This window comes from Pogona vitticeps, chromosome 6 (genome assembly GCF_051106095.1).
Source record: "Pogona vitticeps strain Pit_001003342236 chromosome 6, PviZW2.1, whole genome shotgun sequence".
Taxonomy (NCBI): domain Eukaryota; kingdom Metazoa; phylum Chordata; class Lepidosauria; order Squamata; family Agamidae; genus Pogona; species Pogona vitticeps.
In genome coordinates, this window is record NC_135788.1 from 99,825,329 (window position 1) to 99,844,522 (window position 19,194).

General features: G+C 42.8%; 1 protein-coding gene across 1 annotated transcript; it reads left to right on the forward strand.

Annotated features, from left to right (window-relative positions):
* Window positions 1-434: 434 nt before the first annotated feature.
* LOC110079191 (ras-related protein Rab-18-B) lies at window positions 435-13,666 on the forward strand. The gene is made up of 8 exons (XM_020794067.3): window positions 435-499; window positions 1,511-1,650; window positions 1,774-1,829; window positions 5,008-5,069; window positions 7,523-7,595; window positions 9,854-9,969; window positions 12,891-12,957; window positions 13,452-13,666. Exons 2-8 carry the CDS (start codon window positions 1,574-1,576, stop codon window positions 13,622-13,624), a joined length of 624 nt encoding a protein of 207 aa, XP_020649726.1. The 5' UTR covers window positions 435-499; window positions 1,511-1,573; the 3' UTR covers window positions 13,625-13,666.
* Window positions 13,667-19,194: the final 5,528 nt, after the last annotated feature.

Consider the following 19,194-nt stretch of genomic DNA (forward strand, 5'->3'; position numbering starts at 1 on the left):
GAGCCCGATCGGGTGGCGAGCAGCCCTGGGCGCGCCGCCAGGAGAGATCGGCCGCCATCAGGACCCCGCCGCCGCCCGACTGGGTGGCGATCTCCATTCGGAGCCTTAGGCTATCTTTGCCATTTTAAAAGTATTTTACTCGGGATGAACTCACCTCGCTTGGTTGGATTGCTCTACCCTCCGGCCACATCGTGTTTTATTTTTTTAATCCAGATTAATTAAAATTCTGATGTTTACCACTTAAAGCCACAGGTGCCAGGAATAGCGTTTTACCTGGAAATGTCAGGTGTGCTGAGGCGGGCTCTGTGTACTCAGTGATGACAAAAGATGTCAAAAGCGTTGCCTTGGCACCTCACACGACCTGGTGGTGGGGGGGTGACGCCTGGTACTGAAACTAGATGTTGACACCGGCAGGCGAGGGGTGGGTGGGAGAGAGAGAGGCTTGGCTTCGGTTGAACCTGAGCCGTCACCTTCCGCCTCCTCTAGATCTCACGGTCGGGTAAGGGAGAGAAATGCCCTCGCCTCTCATTTCAGGCCGGTTTTGAACCACCGCCACCCCCCAGCTCTTTGGGGGAGATGTGTCTGGGAATCGTGACAGAGCCGTTTTAAAGTAGATCTTGGGCTCTCATTTCTGGACGAGCCATCAAAACAAAACGTAGATCCTCTTCCCCTTGTTGTGGAAGCCAGTCACTGGGGTTTACTTCTTAATTAGAATCGGGTTTTATTTTTTAGTTCAGGGTCCTTCAGATGAAAAAAAAAAACTTTAAAAACGGACAACTATTCTCCTACCAGAGGGGAGTGGTGGGAGGAATTGTCAGCTTATTTGATTGGAGAAAAGCTTTCAATCCTAAGCATTTTGTTTTATTTTCGAAGTAAATCCTGCATATTGTTCTCAGTGCAACTTCTGAGAAAACAGGCACTTGCGTTTTCCCCTACTGGCTCCATGCGCACCTTTTTACTCCAGAGTAAGTGGTGTAGCGACTATAGTTAATGACACCTGCCCAGGCGCCTGTCTCTGTTATTCTTACAGACCATTTACTTGTTCCAGTCCAAACCCTTATCACAGATAGATCCAAGATAAACTATAATTCCAGAACACAGAGTTCTAACTCCTGTCTTCTGAAGATGCCGGCCACAGAGGCTGGCGAAATGTTAGGAAGAAAAACCTCCAGAACAGGGCCAAACAGCCCGTAAAACCTATAATGACCTATACTTTCCTATCTTCAGTCATAAGAAAATGAGTATTGCCAAACTTCTCCCTCTTTTGCAGACAAAAATGAGCACTAGTTTAACCCTGAAACTTCTTCTGATTTTATATGGTTGTATAAAATTATACGCTTTTACTCTGAGCAATATATTGAGGGGACAGTCTTATTTTTCCCTCTTCATCTTTTCTTCAGGCTTATTTTCCTAGGCTGCAGCCTTGTGCCTCTCCCAGTAAGAATTTGCTCCTTCCTACTGTGGAGAGAATGATCCATCTTCTGACTCCTCCTTGTTCGTCTCTTTCCAGTGTCTCTGGCTCAGATGTTGGGGTGGTGCCCTTATTTTGTTTTTGCTAGATCCAGGGCTCGCCATGGCACAAGGAAGCATAGTGCCGTTCCCCACCTTGAAGCTACTGTTGATTGGAGACAGCTCAGTGGGAAAATCCAGGTACATGGAAAAGCAGGGGCAGAGGGTTATGGAGGAAGAAGGGGCTGGCATGTCACTTTAAGGGAAAGACATCAGAAGTGTTTCCATGTTGCTCACCCTTTTTCTCTTTGTCCCCTCTTGCAGCCTCTTGCTGAGATTCACTGATAACCAGTTTCAACCATACCTCAATCCAACCATTGGTGAGCACTGCTGGTTGCCTCTGTCTTTTGAACTCCCTTGCTGTCACCTGCATTGGCATCTGGGCTTCCTCACAGAGTCCCTTTTGCATTGTTTACATCAGGAATCATGGGTGGGGTGAACTGAGCACTTCAGACTCCTCTTTTCCGTCTTGGAAACGTTTAAATAAAGAGAGTGCCCATGGTCCGGTGAAGAATGACTTGCCTGGGTGGGTAGGAAAGTGGTTTTACTGCCAAGGTCATGACTTGTGGAGTGGATCACTGTTGTGCATATGCCTCGTTTTATATACCCCGAGTTTAACAATGGTGATGATGATGCCTGGTTTTATATTTAATCCAGCTAACCATTTCCTTTAATCCAGTTTCCTTCAAAACTCAAGTTTACATGGTTTTGTCCATGTTATTTTCCACCCAGGCCCTGTTCTGATCTATTTAGCTTCAGCATAATGTGCCCGTAAGCCATTTAAATGGATTGAAAATAGTCAAAACTCTGGTACCCCTAAATGTTTTTTTTGCCAAACAACAACTTGAATTGCTTGTTCAGACAGGCAGGATCAAAGACTGCTTTGCCTGCAGGTATGAACCAGTCTCTTCATGTGACTAATATAACCACTGTATTTTTTAAAATGAGGGTTATAGGTTAGATTTAAAGCAGAGAGGAACGGTGCAAGCTGCAGCTCTCCATGCTGCTTTCTAGGCATTGCCCCACTTTTAGAAGAAGACTTTAAAAGAGTATTGCTTAGAAACATTAACAAAGAGGTTGTCATCTGGACCCAAGTTTACCTAGAGTTACTTGATCAGCACCAGACTGATGAGTTGGAGGTACCAGAGATCAGAAGAGTAATGTTTATAGTGGAGGCACACTACACCCAACCCTGCATGGATCATGCCAACCAGAAGACAAAGTAGGAGTGTGCTTGTTTGCTTTTCACTGTGTCAATTTGGAGCAAATTCTCGTTGTTTCATGCCATCAAGTCACCTCTGACTTATGGTGACCCTATGAATGAGTGATCTCTAAAATCCTATCTTCAACTGCCTTGCTTCTCTCTCATAAACTCAGGCCCATGGGGATCAGTCCATCTCATATTTGGGCTTTCTCTTTTCCTGCTGCCTTCCACTTTTCCCAGCATTGTTTTATTTTCCAAAGAATCCTGCTTCCTCGTGATGTGCCCAATTGGGCAGCCTCAGTTTCAGCCTTTTGAAACTGAGATTGTTCAGGCTTGATTTGACGTAGGACCCACTTGTTTGTCTTTCTGACAGTCCAGGGTATCTACAAAGCTCTCCTCCAACATCATATTTCAAACAAAACTTTTTTTTTCCTGTCACCTTTTTAATTGTCCAGCTTTCATACACGGTGATTGGAAGTACAAGAGTGTGGATGATCTTGGTCATGGATGGGTTTCTGGCGATACTTACACCCCTAGGGTCTGAGCCTTTACTGACCACCAGCCCGCTCCTCTTTTCCCACCATTGTATTGCCTTTTATTTGTTTCCAAAATTTCCTCACTCCCACCAGTCCCCTTTATGAAATAACGTGATTTATTTACTTAACCACAGATTAATTACTTGAGTGTAAAATTCCAGCACTCTGTGCATGCCCTCAAGAAATAAATTAACACCAAAGTAATGTAGTCAAATAGCTTGGCTTTTCTGGACCAGATTAACCACATAGCTCTGCAAGAACAGATTCAGCACACCAAGAATCTATTCTAAAAGAAAAAGCTTTATTAAAAGGTAAAAGCATAAGGCAAAAGGTTACAAAATAGCCACACTTCCAAAGATTTCATTTCAGGGTTCAGGCAAAGCATAAATCAGAGTACAGGCAAGCTTAAGCTAAGAAGTTGTTGTCCGTTAACTAGAGATCCTGAAGCTAGCTCCAATACTTTGGCCATCTCATGAGAAGACTCCCTGGAAAAGCCCCTGATGTTGGGAAAGCGTGAAGGCAAGAGGAGAAGGGGACGATTTAAAATCATGGCTCTCCTTCTTCAAGGTACAGGCCTTCCTTGCTACCCACAGAGAGAACATCCACACAAGAGTATGGGATGACTTTCGGAACACTGTAAGGTTGCACCCAAAAGCAGACCATTGAAATGTGCCTTTTTTGGATTATACATCCCAGAATCCTTCAGCCAGCATGGCTACTGGCATAGCTGGCTGGTGGATTCTGGGAGTTATAATGCAGAGAAGGAAGGTTTCCAAACTTTGCCTAAGACCTTGAGAAGGAAGGCAATTCTTCATTATTCAATTTGGTATTCCTGCTTCATGTTTTATCTGTTCTTTTTATCTCTGTTATTAATGGCCTATGGATATAAAAACTGTCCTGAACCTTGCTTGTTCACGATTTAACTTTTTAACATGACATGAAACCTTCTGAACTGCACGGCAGGCTGTAGATTTTTTAAAAATAGAAAAATAAATATGCGTGCTTATGCGACATCCAATTCATCACTTCTATAGCAAGTTACAGTTGTTCTGTTTGAAAGTAGCTCAAATAAATATGAGCTTAAGAGTTCCATCTATTTCTCTTTATATTTCTTAACTGTTCAATTTCTTTGGATTTAACTGTATTACAGGTGTGATTTTTTATATGTCTTCACAAAAGAAAATTCCACCCAAGTCAGTAGAGCTTACTTTCCAGTTAATGCACAAACATAGATCCACTGAATTCTATATATACTGTACACTGTTTGTCTTTTGCATCCCATCTTTCTTCCTGCCAGCTAAAGTCTGTGTTTGTAGCTTTCCTTTTCTCTGCTTTATTTGGACACAACTCCCCTGCAAGGTAGGTCATAGTCAGAGGTCATGACTGGCCCAAGGTCACCCAGTCAACTTCATGGCTCCTTGCGAACTCAGATCTCCCAAATGCGAGACATATAATCACAATAGCACATTGGCCTTGTATGCTGTGCTGTGAAAAGGCAGAGTAGAATTATTTTGAACAGTCAGAGTCGAGTTAAGCTCACTAATTGCCATGGGCCTTGTGTTCCTTTGACCAGTTGCTTGATAAGCAAGCATTCCATTTGGAGCAGCATTTTCCAGCACAAAGATACGGGGGAAGGTTTACCTGTTGAATTTGTTTGCCGCTGATGTGGCCACCAGTACAGGCTCTTGGACCTCTTGCTGGGAGACTGGTGTGTCTCATTCTGACTGCCATATGTTTCCCTCTCTCTTCACTTGCCAGGTGTTGATTTTAAAGTGAAGAAGATGGTGGTTCGTGACCTTCCTCTGCAGCTAGCGATATGGGTAAGGCTCACATCTCCTTGTCAGCACTGAATATCCCTTCCCAGGAAGGCTTGGCTGGCCCACTTCCCACTGTCCTTTTGCCGATCTTCTGTCCCACTAGGTTTCTGTTAATACTAGCTGCTGAGGGAAGGGCTTTTAACATGGGGAAAAGATGTCTATCCTTTTTTTTAATCAGATGTGCTTTTAAATTGCTCTTCATCTTGTTTTTTCAATAGTATCATTTGTTCAATAGTGTTTTAATATTATAATAATGCGTTGTGCTTTGTTATATCCGAGGGTTGTGTGCGTGTTTTAATTATGTTGCAAACTGCCTAGAATCCAGAGCTGGGAGAAAGATGGACTATTAAAGAGTGAATTAAGTAAATAAATAATTAAGCTAAAATGTCATAAATAATAAATTTCCATAAGTGAACACTCTCCACAAAATGTTAATAGGTCGTAATATCTTTCAGCTTCATAAGTTAACTGAGGAACTTTTGGTGACCGGAAAATTGGAACACTGCTTTTATAAAATGTATTATCGGCTTCCTGCAGAGTCATTTGAATCCTCTGGGTCGGGACACAGACTTGCCTAGCTACTGAGATTTCTGATTGGTTTGCTAGAGGCGGGGAAGCCCTTCTGAAGTGGAGGTGGGAGGCCAAGTTTTCTCTCTAGTGCCCCCTTCATTTATATATTCACTGCCCCATGTCAAGTAGCATCGTTCTGCATCTGATCATCCCCATGCCAAATTTCATGTATTTTTCCGTGCATTGCACTACACTGCTGCCAATCAATCAAACGATAAAATGACAAGAAATTTTACCTGTAGGTTTTAGCTGGTGGATCTTTACCCGCTGTGGCCATTCACGCAGTTTCATTTTGCTTATTGTTGTCGCAACTTTAAGACAGTTTTGCCATTGGGGGTTGGGGACTGGGGGTAAGCCAGGCGTTCTGAAGAGGTTTGTGAGACCTCGTTTGGGGGCTGCTGGATCTGTGTAATTCCCTAGTGACAGTGGATGGTGACACTGTAGCTAATAACATTTTGACCTATTTTCACCCCCTCTGTAGGTTGCATCTCTGTCTGTTTGGCTCTGTACACTTCAGTGACTAGGAACACACTCTAAGGCAGGCTTTCTCAGTTTCCCACAAAGTGGAATATAAAAGTTCTATACCCACACCATAAGTACAGTATATAGAACCAAGATTTTGTTATGAAATCCTTTTTGTTAACTTACAAGTGAACCTTTTAACAAATTTATTACATCATGAAGTACTGCTGTTTGGTGCTCCGACTAGCCATGTCCTTTTCCAGCAGACTCCCATTTCATTTCCCCCTTTCCTCTTTCCTTCTGTTTTGTTCTTTCATCTCCCAGAGTTTTCAGAGCCAAATGATATTGTACAGATAATATGTCCTCAGATACATGATTTAGGCAGTCACCTGAGGGATCAGATTTGCAAATAAAGCCTGGTTTAGTTCCCAAAGATCCATTATGAGACAAAACAAGGTAATTTGCAAATAACATTTCTGATGTAAAGGTAAAGGTTCCCCTTGACAATTTTTTTGTCCAGTCGTGTCCAACTCTAGGGGGCGGCGCTCATCCCGCTCTTCAAGCCATAGAGCCAGCGTTTGTCCGAAGACAATCTTTCCGTGGTCACATGGCCAGTGTGATTTTAGACACGGAACGCTGTTTACCTTCCCACCGAGATGGTACCTATTTATCTACTCATATTTGGATGCTTTCGAACCGCTAGGTTGGCGGGAGCTGGGACAAGCAACGGGCGCTCACTCCGTCGCGTGGATTCGATCTTACGACTGCTTGGTCTTCTGACCCTGCAGCGCAGGCTTCTGCGGTTTAGCCCACAGCGCCACCACGTCCCTTAACATTTCTGATGAGGAGTTACTTATTACATTGAGTTCTGTCCTCAGTGTTCTGTGGCAACTGAGCATGCTCAGAAGTTTTTCATTTATTCCAGATACTTTGGTTCCCTCATACGTTTTTATCATAAAGTTTTTGGAGAATTCAGAAACCCCAGGATTCCCAAAGTCTACTGATGAGTGAGAGTATACAGCTTCATACATACTTGGTAGTAGCATTGAGGGAAGGAATACATTAAAAATAATACAGAAAACCACATAATGACTACTGCATAATACTTCAGAAGTGAAATTGTCTTGATGCCCTTTTCACATTTAATGTTACTTATGTTGGTGTGCCTGCAAAACCTTGCAGTAAAACTAGAGCTTTTTCCTTTAAAAATATTTCTAGGACACATCAATGCTTATCTTTTGGACTGTGGCAATGGTTTTTGCTGCAGGCTCCTCAGGCCATCCCCTGGAAATGCTCTCCAAGCCAGAACACATATTTGGAAGTGAATGTTCATATTTGTGAACATTAATTTAGTTTTATAATATTTGTGTTCCAGGGTTTTGAATGACCTTTCGGTTCTAAACACTTTTGTTTCCTTCTCACAGGACACCGCAGGGCAGGAGCGATTTCGAACGCTGACTCCTAGCTATTACAGAGGTGCTCACGGTGTAATTTTAGGTAGGTGGCAGACAGAGTAGGGTGGGAATTAGCACAACTCTGAAGTCAAACACATTAAGGCAGAGGCAAATGGAGGTATTTCTTTTCCTTCAAAGGTAGCTGGCACTGGCAGACAAAGACCAACAATTAATCATGTTGTGTGCCCCCACGCCATGAAGTTGTTGGTTGGCAGCCATAGTTGTTCCCTTGGCAAAGAGTATTGTATTTCTTCAGAGTATTTCTGATATAAAAGCTGCAGCAAGCCCCCTTACCTTGGCTTCTGATACATTTCCAATTGACATTGTCTAAAGCATAAAATTAATAGACCTTTGTAGAATGGGAGGCCCTTTTCCTAATCATATTGATCTCCCTGCTGCATTTTGACATTACCACAGTATTCCTCCAGGGGCTTGTGTTAGGGGGCTGTGTTAGAGGATTGAGTTTTGTAAATTTCCCAAAGTGATTCGGGCTTGCAAGGTTAAAAGTTGGATGGTTCAACAGCCCTAATTACAGGCTGTCCGTGTGCCTGTGACATTCACACAACCACATTCTGTGTGGCAATTATAGTTATACGTTGCTGGTATGTGGTAGTACATTTTTCCAGGAAAGAACTACTGCCCCCAGGGAACCAAATATTCCCTGAAAGGACCAGCTAGTAATAGTTAGAATAAGTAAGCATTACTTGTCATGCTACCACCTCCCAAAGTATTATCTCATGTTTTGAGAAGTTATGGGGTTTTCCCCCCAAGGCTAAGCCAGTTTTTTACTCTAAATATCATGGTCTTCTAGGCAATGCTCAGAAACATAACTGAAAAAGCTAACTTTTCGTATATTTTAAAATCATTTTTCAAAACCGAAACAAATGCCCCCAGGGATCCAAATATCCCCTGAAATGACCAGCTAGGAATATTTAAAAGTAATAAGTAAGCATTGCTTGTCATGCTATCACCTCCCAAAAAATTCACCTCAGGTTTTGGAAAGTTATGTTTTTCCCCCAGGCCCTTCTTACTTAATTTTTTTTTATTATGTGTTCATTCAGAACTCTATTTTGAGCAGCCTTGTATGTTAGTTTACTTATAAAGCACAGAACTGATGTTTTTCGCCTTTTGCTTACCTGCTGCCATCTCCCACTTGAATATGTTACAGCCATCTTGTTCCCAAATAACTCTTGCTGCTTGTGATGGCAGTGTCTGAACCTACGTGGTATTGCATTTTGAATGTATTTAAAATAACACAATTCTGACAGTAGAAAAAAGGTGACATATATTTTGAGTAAAAATAATGAGTAAATAAAAATTAAATGAGCATCTGTATCCATCTGCAAAATGTAAAAATTATTTTATATTCTCAGAAATGGGTAATCCGCCCCTGTGCATATCACTCAATGTAACCTCAAATCTACATAACATAACTAGCCTAATCCAGAGGTGGGGAATTTGTGACTCGTTATTCTTCACTGGCCAACATCTGGAGGGCCACAGTTTCCCCACTTTGGCACAGTTGAAAACATTTATCATGTTTTTGTACACCTGTTTTTTCACCTTTTCTTACTCTCCATCTTCAGACATGCAGAACAATGCAAACTATGGTTTTAAGGTCAAGCCAGGTTCACTCTTTATATGTAACATCCAGCCTGATGTTCTTGAAATGTGGAAGGCATGCCTTCCTCCATAACTCTTGGGGAGGACTCAGCAATATAGATTTGTTTGGGGCCTATGACACTTAAAAGCCAGCCTGATTGCATCATTCATTCATACTAGTGTGCATAAAAACCAGCATAGGGAGCTGCTCCCATACCAATCTAGAACAGCTCTCCACAAAGCTGGTCCTTCCAGATGTTGTGAGCTGTAAGTCCCATCAGCTAGCAAGGCCAATGGTTTAGGACAATGGGTTTCATAATCTAACAACATCTGGAAGAACCCAGGTTGAGGAGGGCTGCACTAGCAACTGTTGAGATAGCTTAGTTTAGGTATATGGCTGCAGAACCAAAGGCTGGGAGTTTGATTCCCCCACTGTGCCTCCCTGCCAGAGGCTGGACTCAGTGATCCATAGAGTCCCTTTCATTGCTGCAGTTCTAAGATTTTTAAAATCAACATTTCCCACTCTCATTGCCTAACACAGGGTAAACAATGGGGCTCTCTAGTCTAGTTACTTCAGATTTCCTAGGGGAAAACATGGGGTGACTATTTCTCCCTCCCAGTCATACTGTAGCGCTGTTCTGTGCACAGGCATCTTGGTGCAGAACAATTGTGTTTGCTTACTTTGTGGCTCCTGTCCAGTTTATGATGTCACCAGGAGAGAGACTTTTCTGGCACTGGATAGCTGGCTGGAGGAGCTGGAGATGTATACAAAGAAGAATGTTGTGAAGATGTTGGTGGGCAACAAAATTGATGAGGTTAGTTGTTGGACCCTTAGCTTGTTTGGCAGAGAGCCAAAAAGTGAGGACAATTCTCATCCTGTATTGCTTAGGTCAACGATTGCCTCTCTCGGTGCTTTGGACCCCCAGCACCCCAAACCATTTATGTTGTCATCCAGGCCTTCTGAAGTCAAAGCTTTCTAGAGGGCCAAATGTTGAAGTCAATGTCTTAGATCATCATGTTGATCGTGGTCTGCATCTGATGGCCACGTGGCTGTTCCAGACCAAATTTCACCCCATTGTCCTTCCTTCCATATATCTGTCCTTCCATAGTCAGGGTATCGCAGAAGTCCCTGACAGCTCCCAAAAGCCACACCTGATCCCTTAAAGTTTGTCTTAATTGAGATCTGCACTGAGTGAATACTAAGTGGATGATGGTCTCAAGGAAAGAAAATTACCCTTCCCCCACTCCCCTGGTGCAGTGAAGTACAATTGTCATGCTGTATGTTTTTTGCATATAAAAAAGAGGGATTGGTGTGAGTTAATGAGAGCTGGGATACAAAAGAAGAGATGCTTAACTCCTCTTCTGGGACTACAGCTTGATGGTCTTTTTCCAGCTCCTCATGAGGAGACAGAGTAACTTTGAGGTAGACATGCAGAAATCTCTTTGGTAGAGAAATAACAAACAGGAGGCTAAGGGAGGTGCAGAGAGAGGTTCATAAAGCAAATACAGACGTATAGGACTATAAGAAATCCAGTGGCTGGGGAAATGAAAACAGTAACTAACAGCGGAAGTTGCAGTTGGGCATAGAGAGATGTGGAGTGGCATGGAGAAGGGAAAAAATACAGGGGGTTAAACAGGGACAGATCCACAGAGAGTGAACGAATAAGAGAGAGCTATGGTATGTGTATAAAAAAGTGTTAAGAGAAAATGGATTAAAGAACTAACAAAAGTGGGGAGAAGGACTTCCCTATGGTTGGTGTGCTGTGGTGTAAAAGGCTCTTCAAGTCATTGTAGGTGTACATTCTGATAAAAGATGCCAGTCACATCTTAGATCTGCTAATAATCAATGGAGACTGCAGGCAGCCTCTGGTAGAGCTGAAGTGCGGACTGCATTAATAGCTAAAGCAAAAGAGCTCAAAAGGCTGCCGGTAATTACCTCCCCTCCTTCTCTCTGGGTCACTTGGGAGCCTTCTCCGAGCGTGCAGGGGCCTGCCGGTTGTTTGCTCCTGTTGTTGCCGGCCTCCTACGCCTCACCAGAGGCACCAGCTGCCTCCGTACCTCAGGTTCTTTGGCAACAGCTGGGCTCCCTGTCTTTCTCCCTTTCTTACTTAGCAGCCAATCTGTTTAGTCTGCCTCCAATGCCAGCCGGGTCCCTTTTGAGAGGCTCTTGTTTTCTGTTGCTGCTCCAGGCTCCACATCCCAATACAAAAAGCAATCAAGACAGAATCAAGAGGGAGATAGAAAAAGATGCATCACCGCTGTTTCGGCTCTCTGCTGCCTTTCTTGTTCGTTCTTTTTTCTTTCTCAGCATCTCTCTGGCAAATGGTTTGGGGGTTTGGCTTGTTGTTGTTTTGCTATAAACTCATCCTCTACAGAACAAAGTCCAAACCAAGATTAATTCTTGGAGCACAACTCCAAAGAAGTTGTGTTTTGCCTCAGAGTTGTTTCCTGTTGGCAGAGTAAGCTGGTGCCCTTAAGAAGCAACTTAATCCTCTGAAATATCAGGGCCCTTTAGAGGAACAGACCAACTCTGAAATGCAGACACCCTGAAACTCATTTCTCAATCCCAACACTATCTGAACCTTCACCCGTACTGGATTATTCTAAGATAAATGGCCCTGGGCCACCTCTTCGTCTGGAGAATTTCAGCATGTCCAACAAATGTTCTTTGAAATAATAACTCCTTTTACTGTTTGAGGAGGATGCTTAAAATAACAGCAAACAAAGCACAAAACATCCCTGCAACTTCTGCTCTGCAAGATGGCAGGGAATAATTTGTAAAGGGGTAATAGAAACCTCAATATGATATAATTACACAGTAGGGGGAACCATATATCCTCCCCCTCTGAGGTTAGGCATTGTTCTGTGCCCTCAGAATGAGGCTCAGGAACATCTTGGACCTTTCCAAAGATCATATGTTTGAAGCCCTCATAATAATTTTACATATACTGTAAACCTGATATATTAATACATATTATAATATAATGACAGCAATAATGACAACATCCTAATACTGTATTTGGGCTTCCTTGAAAATTTTAATGAGCTGGTTATTTTTCCTTATTGATTTTTTTCATTGATTTCTCCAACATTGACCTAAGCCAGGGGTAGGAACTGCTGGATAGTTATGTGGTTTAGGTATCTGGGAGTTCAGTTCCCCACTCTGCCTCCTTGACAGGGGCTGGACTTTAGGATCTTTTCCTGCTTTGCAGTTCTGAGTTGTTGATGATGATGATGATGTAAATGTGGAGTGCCCACGTCCAATTTATTTTCCATCTCCCCTTGACCTCCATGGTCTGCAACTGTCCCTTTTCGAAACTGGAAGTGACAAGAGTCACTTCAAGTTTTAAAAGAGGACTGTTTCAGATTTTTTTAAGGGAATGGGCAGAATAATCTTAAAATGAGGACTTCTGAGGGGATTCTCTATTTTGGATTCAAAGAAAAACAAGTAGTGGGATATTGTTTGTGGAGGTTGTCCTGGTGCTTTGACAGGCTGCATAAAGTCCATGGCCAACCTGATTCTCACCCCTAGCTTGGATCATGACGTTGCTGGGAGTATCTCAGGATTTTTATTCCCTCCTTCAGCCCTTGGAGCTTCTCCCCAAAGGTTTTAGGGTGCTTGGGGGCTGCAGCAGGGAGGGAGATTTACTCCCCTCACACACATTTATTTGTTGTTTTTTAAATGGTCCTCCTCCAATCACACCCATATCTAACAGCCTTCTCTCCCTCTCTACAGCCTGACCGTGAGGTAGAAAGACGGGAAGGCTTGCTGTTTGCTCAGAAACACTCCATGCTGTTTGTGGGTATGTGGGGAATATTGTGAAAGGGGTGCTGTGGGTTTGGTAAAGAGTGGAGAAGAACAGCTTATGGAACACAGCTACCATCACCTCCAGCCCTAGTGGCCCTAAGATATGAAAAAAGAACTGCAACATCCTAAAATGGGAACTGCTTAGAGAATTGAGGATGAATGTTGTGAGGTGATATGATTGGGCTTTCGCCTTATATTAATGTTTCAGGGAGTCCCCACAAGCACGCTGTAGTGAACCAAAATGATTGTTCAAAGTGGACCTAACGCAAGAGGGGCGTAAAGCAAGAATGGGTAACTTGTGGTTGTCCAGGTACCACTGTAGTGCTACCCCCGTCATCCTTACACTGCATATCTATGGACAGATGATGGGAGCTATAGTCAGAAAGCCAGATGCAAATTGCCCATCACAAGCTTGGAGAACACTGTCTTTTGTTCAAAATGAAGGATGTTTCTTGATGTTTTGTGTGTTTGTTTGCGTCTTTTGCATAGAGGCCAGCGCTAAAATGAGGGATGGAGTCCAAGAAGCCTTTGAGGAAGTGGTCGTAAGGATCCTGCAGACTCCAGAACTGTGGCATGTCAGAAGGGAGGGAGGGAAGTTGGCAGGGAACCAAGGACTTAAAGAAGCTGATGCCTGCAGTGGTGCATACTGCACTCTTATTTGAAACCCAACCATCTTCAAATAAAAGCTGCTCAGGTCAACGATACCTCAGAGGTTGACGTGTCCCTCTTGCACTGTCATCATTCCTGCCTTCTATCTTCTCTCAAGAAGATGGCCATGTTGGTATATTATTGCCTGCTCCCCTCATCCCTTTGCCAAGTTGAGACAATGCCCAAGGGTAGCCAAAAACAAAAACAAAAAACAAAACAAAACTCCAGGGTGGGTGTGTTGTGGCCCTTAAGAGATAGAGCTCCCAGTCAGCCCTGGGAAACATGGTGCATGGTGTGGGGTTGTGGGGCTTGCAGGCCATACGGCCACAGTTGCTCATCTTTCCTCTGATCAAGAAAGCACTGGAGATTTATGGCATCTTTGCAATATCTGTTCACAAACGCACAAGTAAAGGAGTTTCACAGAAGACTCTGAGTATTTTGGATGTTCAAGAAGAACTCTATAAGTCAAATCATAGCTTCCTCCTCCTGCCTTCATAGCTGCCCTTGAACCATCTAGCTCAGTAATAGGGTTCCTGAAGCCCATGCCTTAACTACAATGTGCAGTATCCCCAGTCAGCAAATGGCTGGGAATGATGGGGACTAGAGGTGGGCACGAACCACCAGATCCGTGGGTCATGCCAATTTGTCCATCTGATGAGCAGGTGTTTGGCACTTCCCAGCCCGACTTCAGCAGCCCCGCTCCGAGGCAGCAGCAGCCTGGCTTCTCTGCCCCATCTCCTTTGAGTGCTGCCTCTGAGTAAGGGCCAGCCAGGAGGAGGAGGAGGAGGAGGGGCTGGGAAATGCTGAACACCTGTTCATGCCCATCTCTAATGGAGACTATGGGATGCCAGCTTGAGCAAGCTGAGCTACACTGACTGTCAGAAAATCTCCCCCCAAAAAAGCCTTTTCTAGACCCACCCAAGATACTAAGGATTGAAGTTGAGACTTTCTTCATGCAGAGCTAGTGTTCTGCCATAAAACTGTGAACTGTTGGATAGCTCAGTGGTTTAGGTATCTGACTATGGAGCCAGAGGTTGTGAGTTCAATTCCTCTCTGTGCTTCTCTGAAAGGAGCTGGACTTGATGGTCCATTGGGTCCCTTTCAGCTCTGCAGTTCTGTGATTATTCTTATTTCTCAGTCTGGCCAAAGGAAGGAGTAATGTCTAAGTCATAACCATACTACCACAGAGTCATGTTTACAAATTCATCCAATTTTAAATAGAAAAAAATGGGTAAGAGTGGGATTAAAGAAATAAATTCCAAGATTTTTATTCAGGGCCAACTGGTGTGTCTGGGGCAGCTAACAAATTGTACAACTAATAAAACACAATAAAATAATAAAAGAACAGCATGGCATAAGATTCTTTAAGGCAGGTTAAAAGACGCAGGAGCTCAGCACCATCAACCATTTTATCCAAACTGTGCAACATGAATGTCTGTTTTGTTTGTGTTTTAAATATTTTGCATCGACTTGTGTGTTATTTGCAAAAAAATAATAATATTTTTTTCACTGCAGTGTGGATTTTGATATATGATCATTTAGGTGCCGTATGAGGCAAGAGAATACAAAAAAAATATCCCCGCCCCCATGAAGGTTAAGTCTTTGCCAAACAAAAAACAAACTGCAAGGAAATCTTGTAGATAACATTTCACTGAAGGCCAGTGAAGCTTCTTGATTCATTTGAGAGCAAGGAGTTCCGACTTTATTCAATTATTTACATTCCCCCTTCTTCCAATGTAAAAGGGGAGTGGCGGTGGAAACACACTATATGAATTAAGCAGAAAGACCTAAAAAGACAACAAGGTACAATATTAAATCTGAATTAAATTACATTGTTAAAAACAAGCCCTGAAATAAAAATTTAACAACTATTTAAAAGCCTGAGAGAAACAGAGTAAGTGCACTACAGCAAGTCTTAAGATGATGCAATAAACTGCATGCTGAGAAATAAATGGGTATAATTGTGTTCTTTTCCATTTTGTAAGATAAATGTATATAATACTGAACAGTGTTTCCAGGTTCATATCTATAAATAAAGTATACACAGGCCTCAACAGATGGGAAACTTTAACATCTGAGCGTTCAGCCTGGAGGCAGGTGGTGGAGCATGGCCTCTCCCAATTTGAAGAGACCCTTGTCCAGCAGGCTGAGGCAAAGAGGCAATCCCCAAACCTGCAAAATCAGGGAACTGCAGAGGGGACAGATTGTATTTGTCTTCAGTGTGGAAAGGATTGTCACTCTCAAATTGGCCTCCTTAGCCACACTAGACGCTGTTCCAAGACCGCTATTCAGAGCATGTTACCATAGCCCCTTGAGACTGAAGGATGCCTACAACACGGATGTGTTTAGCTCTTTATGGAAATGTGATTTTAAGAATGGATTGCATTTTGCTTGAATGAAAACTCCAGTCTCCTCTTTCCAACCAGACTGAAGCATATTTCCCTTTATCCAGGCTTCTTTCTACTCTAACTTCTTGGGACTTCCCCCACCCCCCAGCCCCAACTCTCCTTTCTAGTCCCTTCCAGCAGTAGTCTTTTTCCGTGGCTTCTTTGTTTTAAAGTGGTGGTTCTTTCTGGATGCCAACTCCTCAAATCCCTGCCATGTTGGCCACAGTTTCTGGGAGTTTATTGTATCTGGAGAGCCAAAGGTTTAGATCCACTTTTTCCAATTGGAAAACAAGTTCCTTTGTGACATCAGGAACCTAAAACACCAATCCTTGTCAGGTCTGGAGATACTTCTTCCCTTGTCCTTCAAGGAATATATTGGTTTCTAGGCAAAGTTAGGGTTGATGTCACAAAGGCACCTGTGGGTGAGCAACTTGTCTAATTGCTGGCATTGCAATTCATCTGATGTATCCCTTCAACATGTGTTCCGGTCATGTTGAATCACTGGCTCTTTGGAGGATAGGGAACTCATTGTATTAATTTCACTCTGGAGCATTTTCTTGACTTTTATAGATGATGTTTATGAGCTTTTAAATAACGTGTCTACTTCCTTGCAGTGGTTCAGAAAAATGGATTATCTGTGCCCCTACTGTAGTAAAAAGACTTATATTACAACATTGGCAAGTTAAATGTCCACCTTCTGTTTTCTGATTGATTTAGCACCTCAACTCTGTAAACATAATGCACAGCATATAGATGACAATTTTGCATGGACATTTTTTAGACATTTGCAGCCTTCTATAAGAACTTCAGTAAAGATTCTTTTATTATTACCATTGTATATCTATCTTTGTTGCACATCTTTTGGAGAGTTTTACATGATTTTTGGTATAATAAAAATGAATCAAAGGGCCCCGCAGCCTCATGGACTTGAAATACCCCACAATAGCTTTCTGTCAACCTGGGGTTTTCCAGATGTGGTAGGTGCCCATTCTCATCATCCCCAGCCTATGGAAGCTGGTGATTCTGATGTTGCAGCTGGGTGGTGAATCCACTCCATGTCTTAGTCAGAACTTTACAGGAGCTCTTCAAGGTGCTGAATTCATGTTTTCAAATTGGCTAGCTCAATTTAAAATTAAAATGTGAAATAGATCTGCTGGCTTGGTGACACTAGTCTCCCACATGAGAGATTTCAAGTCCTGCAAAGATATGGGCAAACTACATGTGACGTGTGCATAACATGTCCCCTCCACTCCCAGTGCTGTCTTTTGTTAGAAAGCAGGTTCAACAGGCCACAATTTAACTTCTGTAGGAGGCAAGGACAGTTAATTTGGGAGAGGGGGGTTGTTGCTCATCTGATTGGTTCCTTTCTTTGACTACTGTTATAGTTGTTAAAACTACTTGCACCCAATTGTACCAAAACATTCCTTTTCTCCAAAATAAAAAGGTTCCTTCAGAGAGAGAAGAGGGCTTCAGATGCAACCCACCATATGTTCATTATTATCAATGTCAGGCATTTAGGGTGCATTATAGAAAGGTGGAATACAGAATAGAAACAAAAGAAGTAGAGAAATAAAACAAGATCAATTTAATAGGTTTCCTGGTTATACGTCAGCCAGAATTCAGTCGTAGACTTACACTTGTTGCATCTAATAAAATCAGCAACCTTTGTCTATATTTCATCTCCCAAAGCACCCTAAAAATCTGTTCTAGAGGGCTGGGAAATGTTTAACATAATGGGGAGCTGCAGAGGGAGAGGGAGCAGAAGAAACTTGCAGTCCCTCTGCAGTTAGGTTGGAAAATTTAACATTAGACACTGACTGTTATCTCCAGTGTAGAAGTAGCAGTTGCTGGGACAATGAGCAGGAAGACAATCTTGTCCTTCTGTTTTTGGAGCTTCCTGTAGACATCCAGACAGTCACACTGTGCAGACAGAATTTTTTTTAAAGTACCGGTAGATACTTAAAGTACCACTGTTTTTAAAGTACCGGTAGATCCACTGAAATCAGTGGCTGAAATCCAGTAGTAAGACACAACTAGAGTAGGTCCATTGAATCGGAACCTATGGAACAGTTATGGACCATATCACCACTGAGTCAATGGGCCTATTCTAGTTGCATCTTACTGCTGGATTTCAGCCTGTAAGTCTTAAACAACAGCAGCAACAATAACCATCATTATTATCTGCCAATTCTGATGTATGATGGCCCTAAGTAGAGAGTATTCACAAGTGGTTTACCATTCCCTTCTTTCTCCAGTTACACTCTTGAGTTTGAATAAATCTGGATCTAACCCAATGCCTTCAAAATCAGCTGGAGGGAAAAGAAATACAACAGGGACACAATAGGGCTGGCCAGCGGGCAATATCACAGAATGCTGCAATGATCACTAACATAGGCCTCTTCAGAAAATGTTCAGATAAACCATTTTTGTACTTTGAGTACATTTCTCTAAGACCCAGTTTTTGTCTCTCCTGTCAACTCAGCATATTCTTAGAAGGTGAATGTGCTGTAATCTGCAAAAGAGGGACTTACCGGTAAAATACTGGGATGGCACCTGCAACAGGAATTTTACAGATCTTTTGGCTGAGTGAGGGGAAAAACAAGGGCAGATTTATCCCAAAGTACAGTAGAAAATAGATTTATCTTTTGGCAATTATCCAACAAGTCTGGAGCATTAGATCAACAAAAAACAAAATGAAGCACAGTAGCACCTTTAAGGCTGATAATTTTATTTTGGTATCAACATTAATGGATTGCAACCCACTTCTCCAGACACAGATGGCATAACTAGCCTTTGAGGGTGTTATTCTCACCCTTTTCATAAGCAGGCCAGTGATCTTCCTTTAGTTCAGTGGTTCCCAACCTTGAGTAACCCAGATGTTCTTGAACTTCAGTTCCCAGAAATCCTGGCCAGCATAGCTAGTGGTGAAGGCTTCTGGGAATTACAGTTCAAGAACATCTGGGGACCCAAGGTTGGGAACCACTGTTCTAGTTGTTTCCTGTCCCTGACAGTCCCTGATAGACAGCACCTAGAATGAAGTGGGCCGTTTCTTTGACACAAAAGTCAACTTTCCCAGGATAAATGTCCCAGGCAGTGTGGGAGTACTAATTAGGAATGGGACTTAAAAGATCCAGCTTTTAAGCCACTGCTAAGCCACCACCACTCTCAAGGCATCATCTTAACCATACCCCTCCCCC

Bases quoted from the DNA above. Each gene is read 5' to 3' on its own strand.
- LOC110079191 (XM_020794067.3), top strand. From the start codon at position 1,574: ATGGCACAAGGAAGCATAGTGCCGTTCCCCACCTTGAAGCTACTGTTG. The intron at 9,970-12,890 runs GTTAGTTGTTGG...CCCTCTCTACAG, and splicing joins TGGGCAACAAAATTGATGAG to CCTGACCGTGAGGTAGAAAG. The intron at 12,958-13,451 runs GTATGTGGGGAA...TCTTTTGCATAG, and splicing joins ACACTCCATGCTGTTTGTGG to AGGCCAGCGCTAAAATGAGG.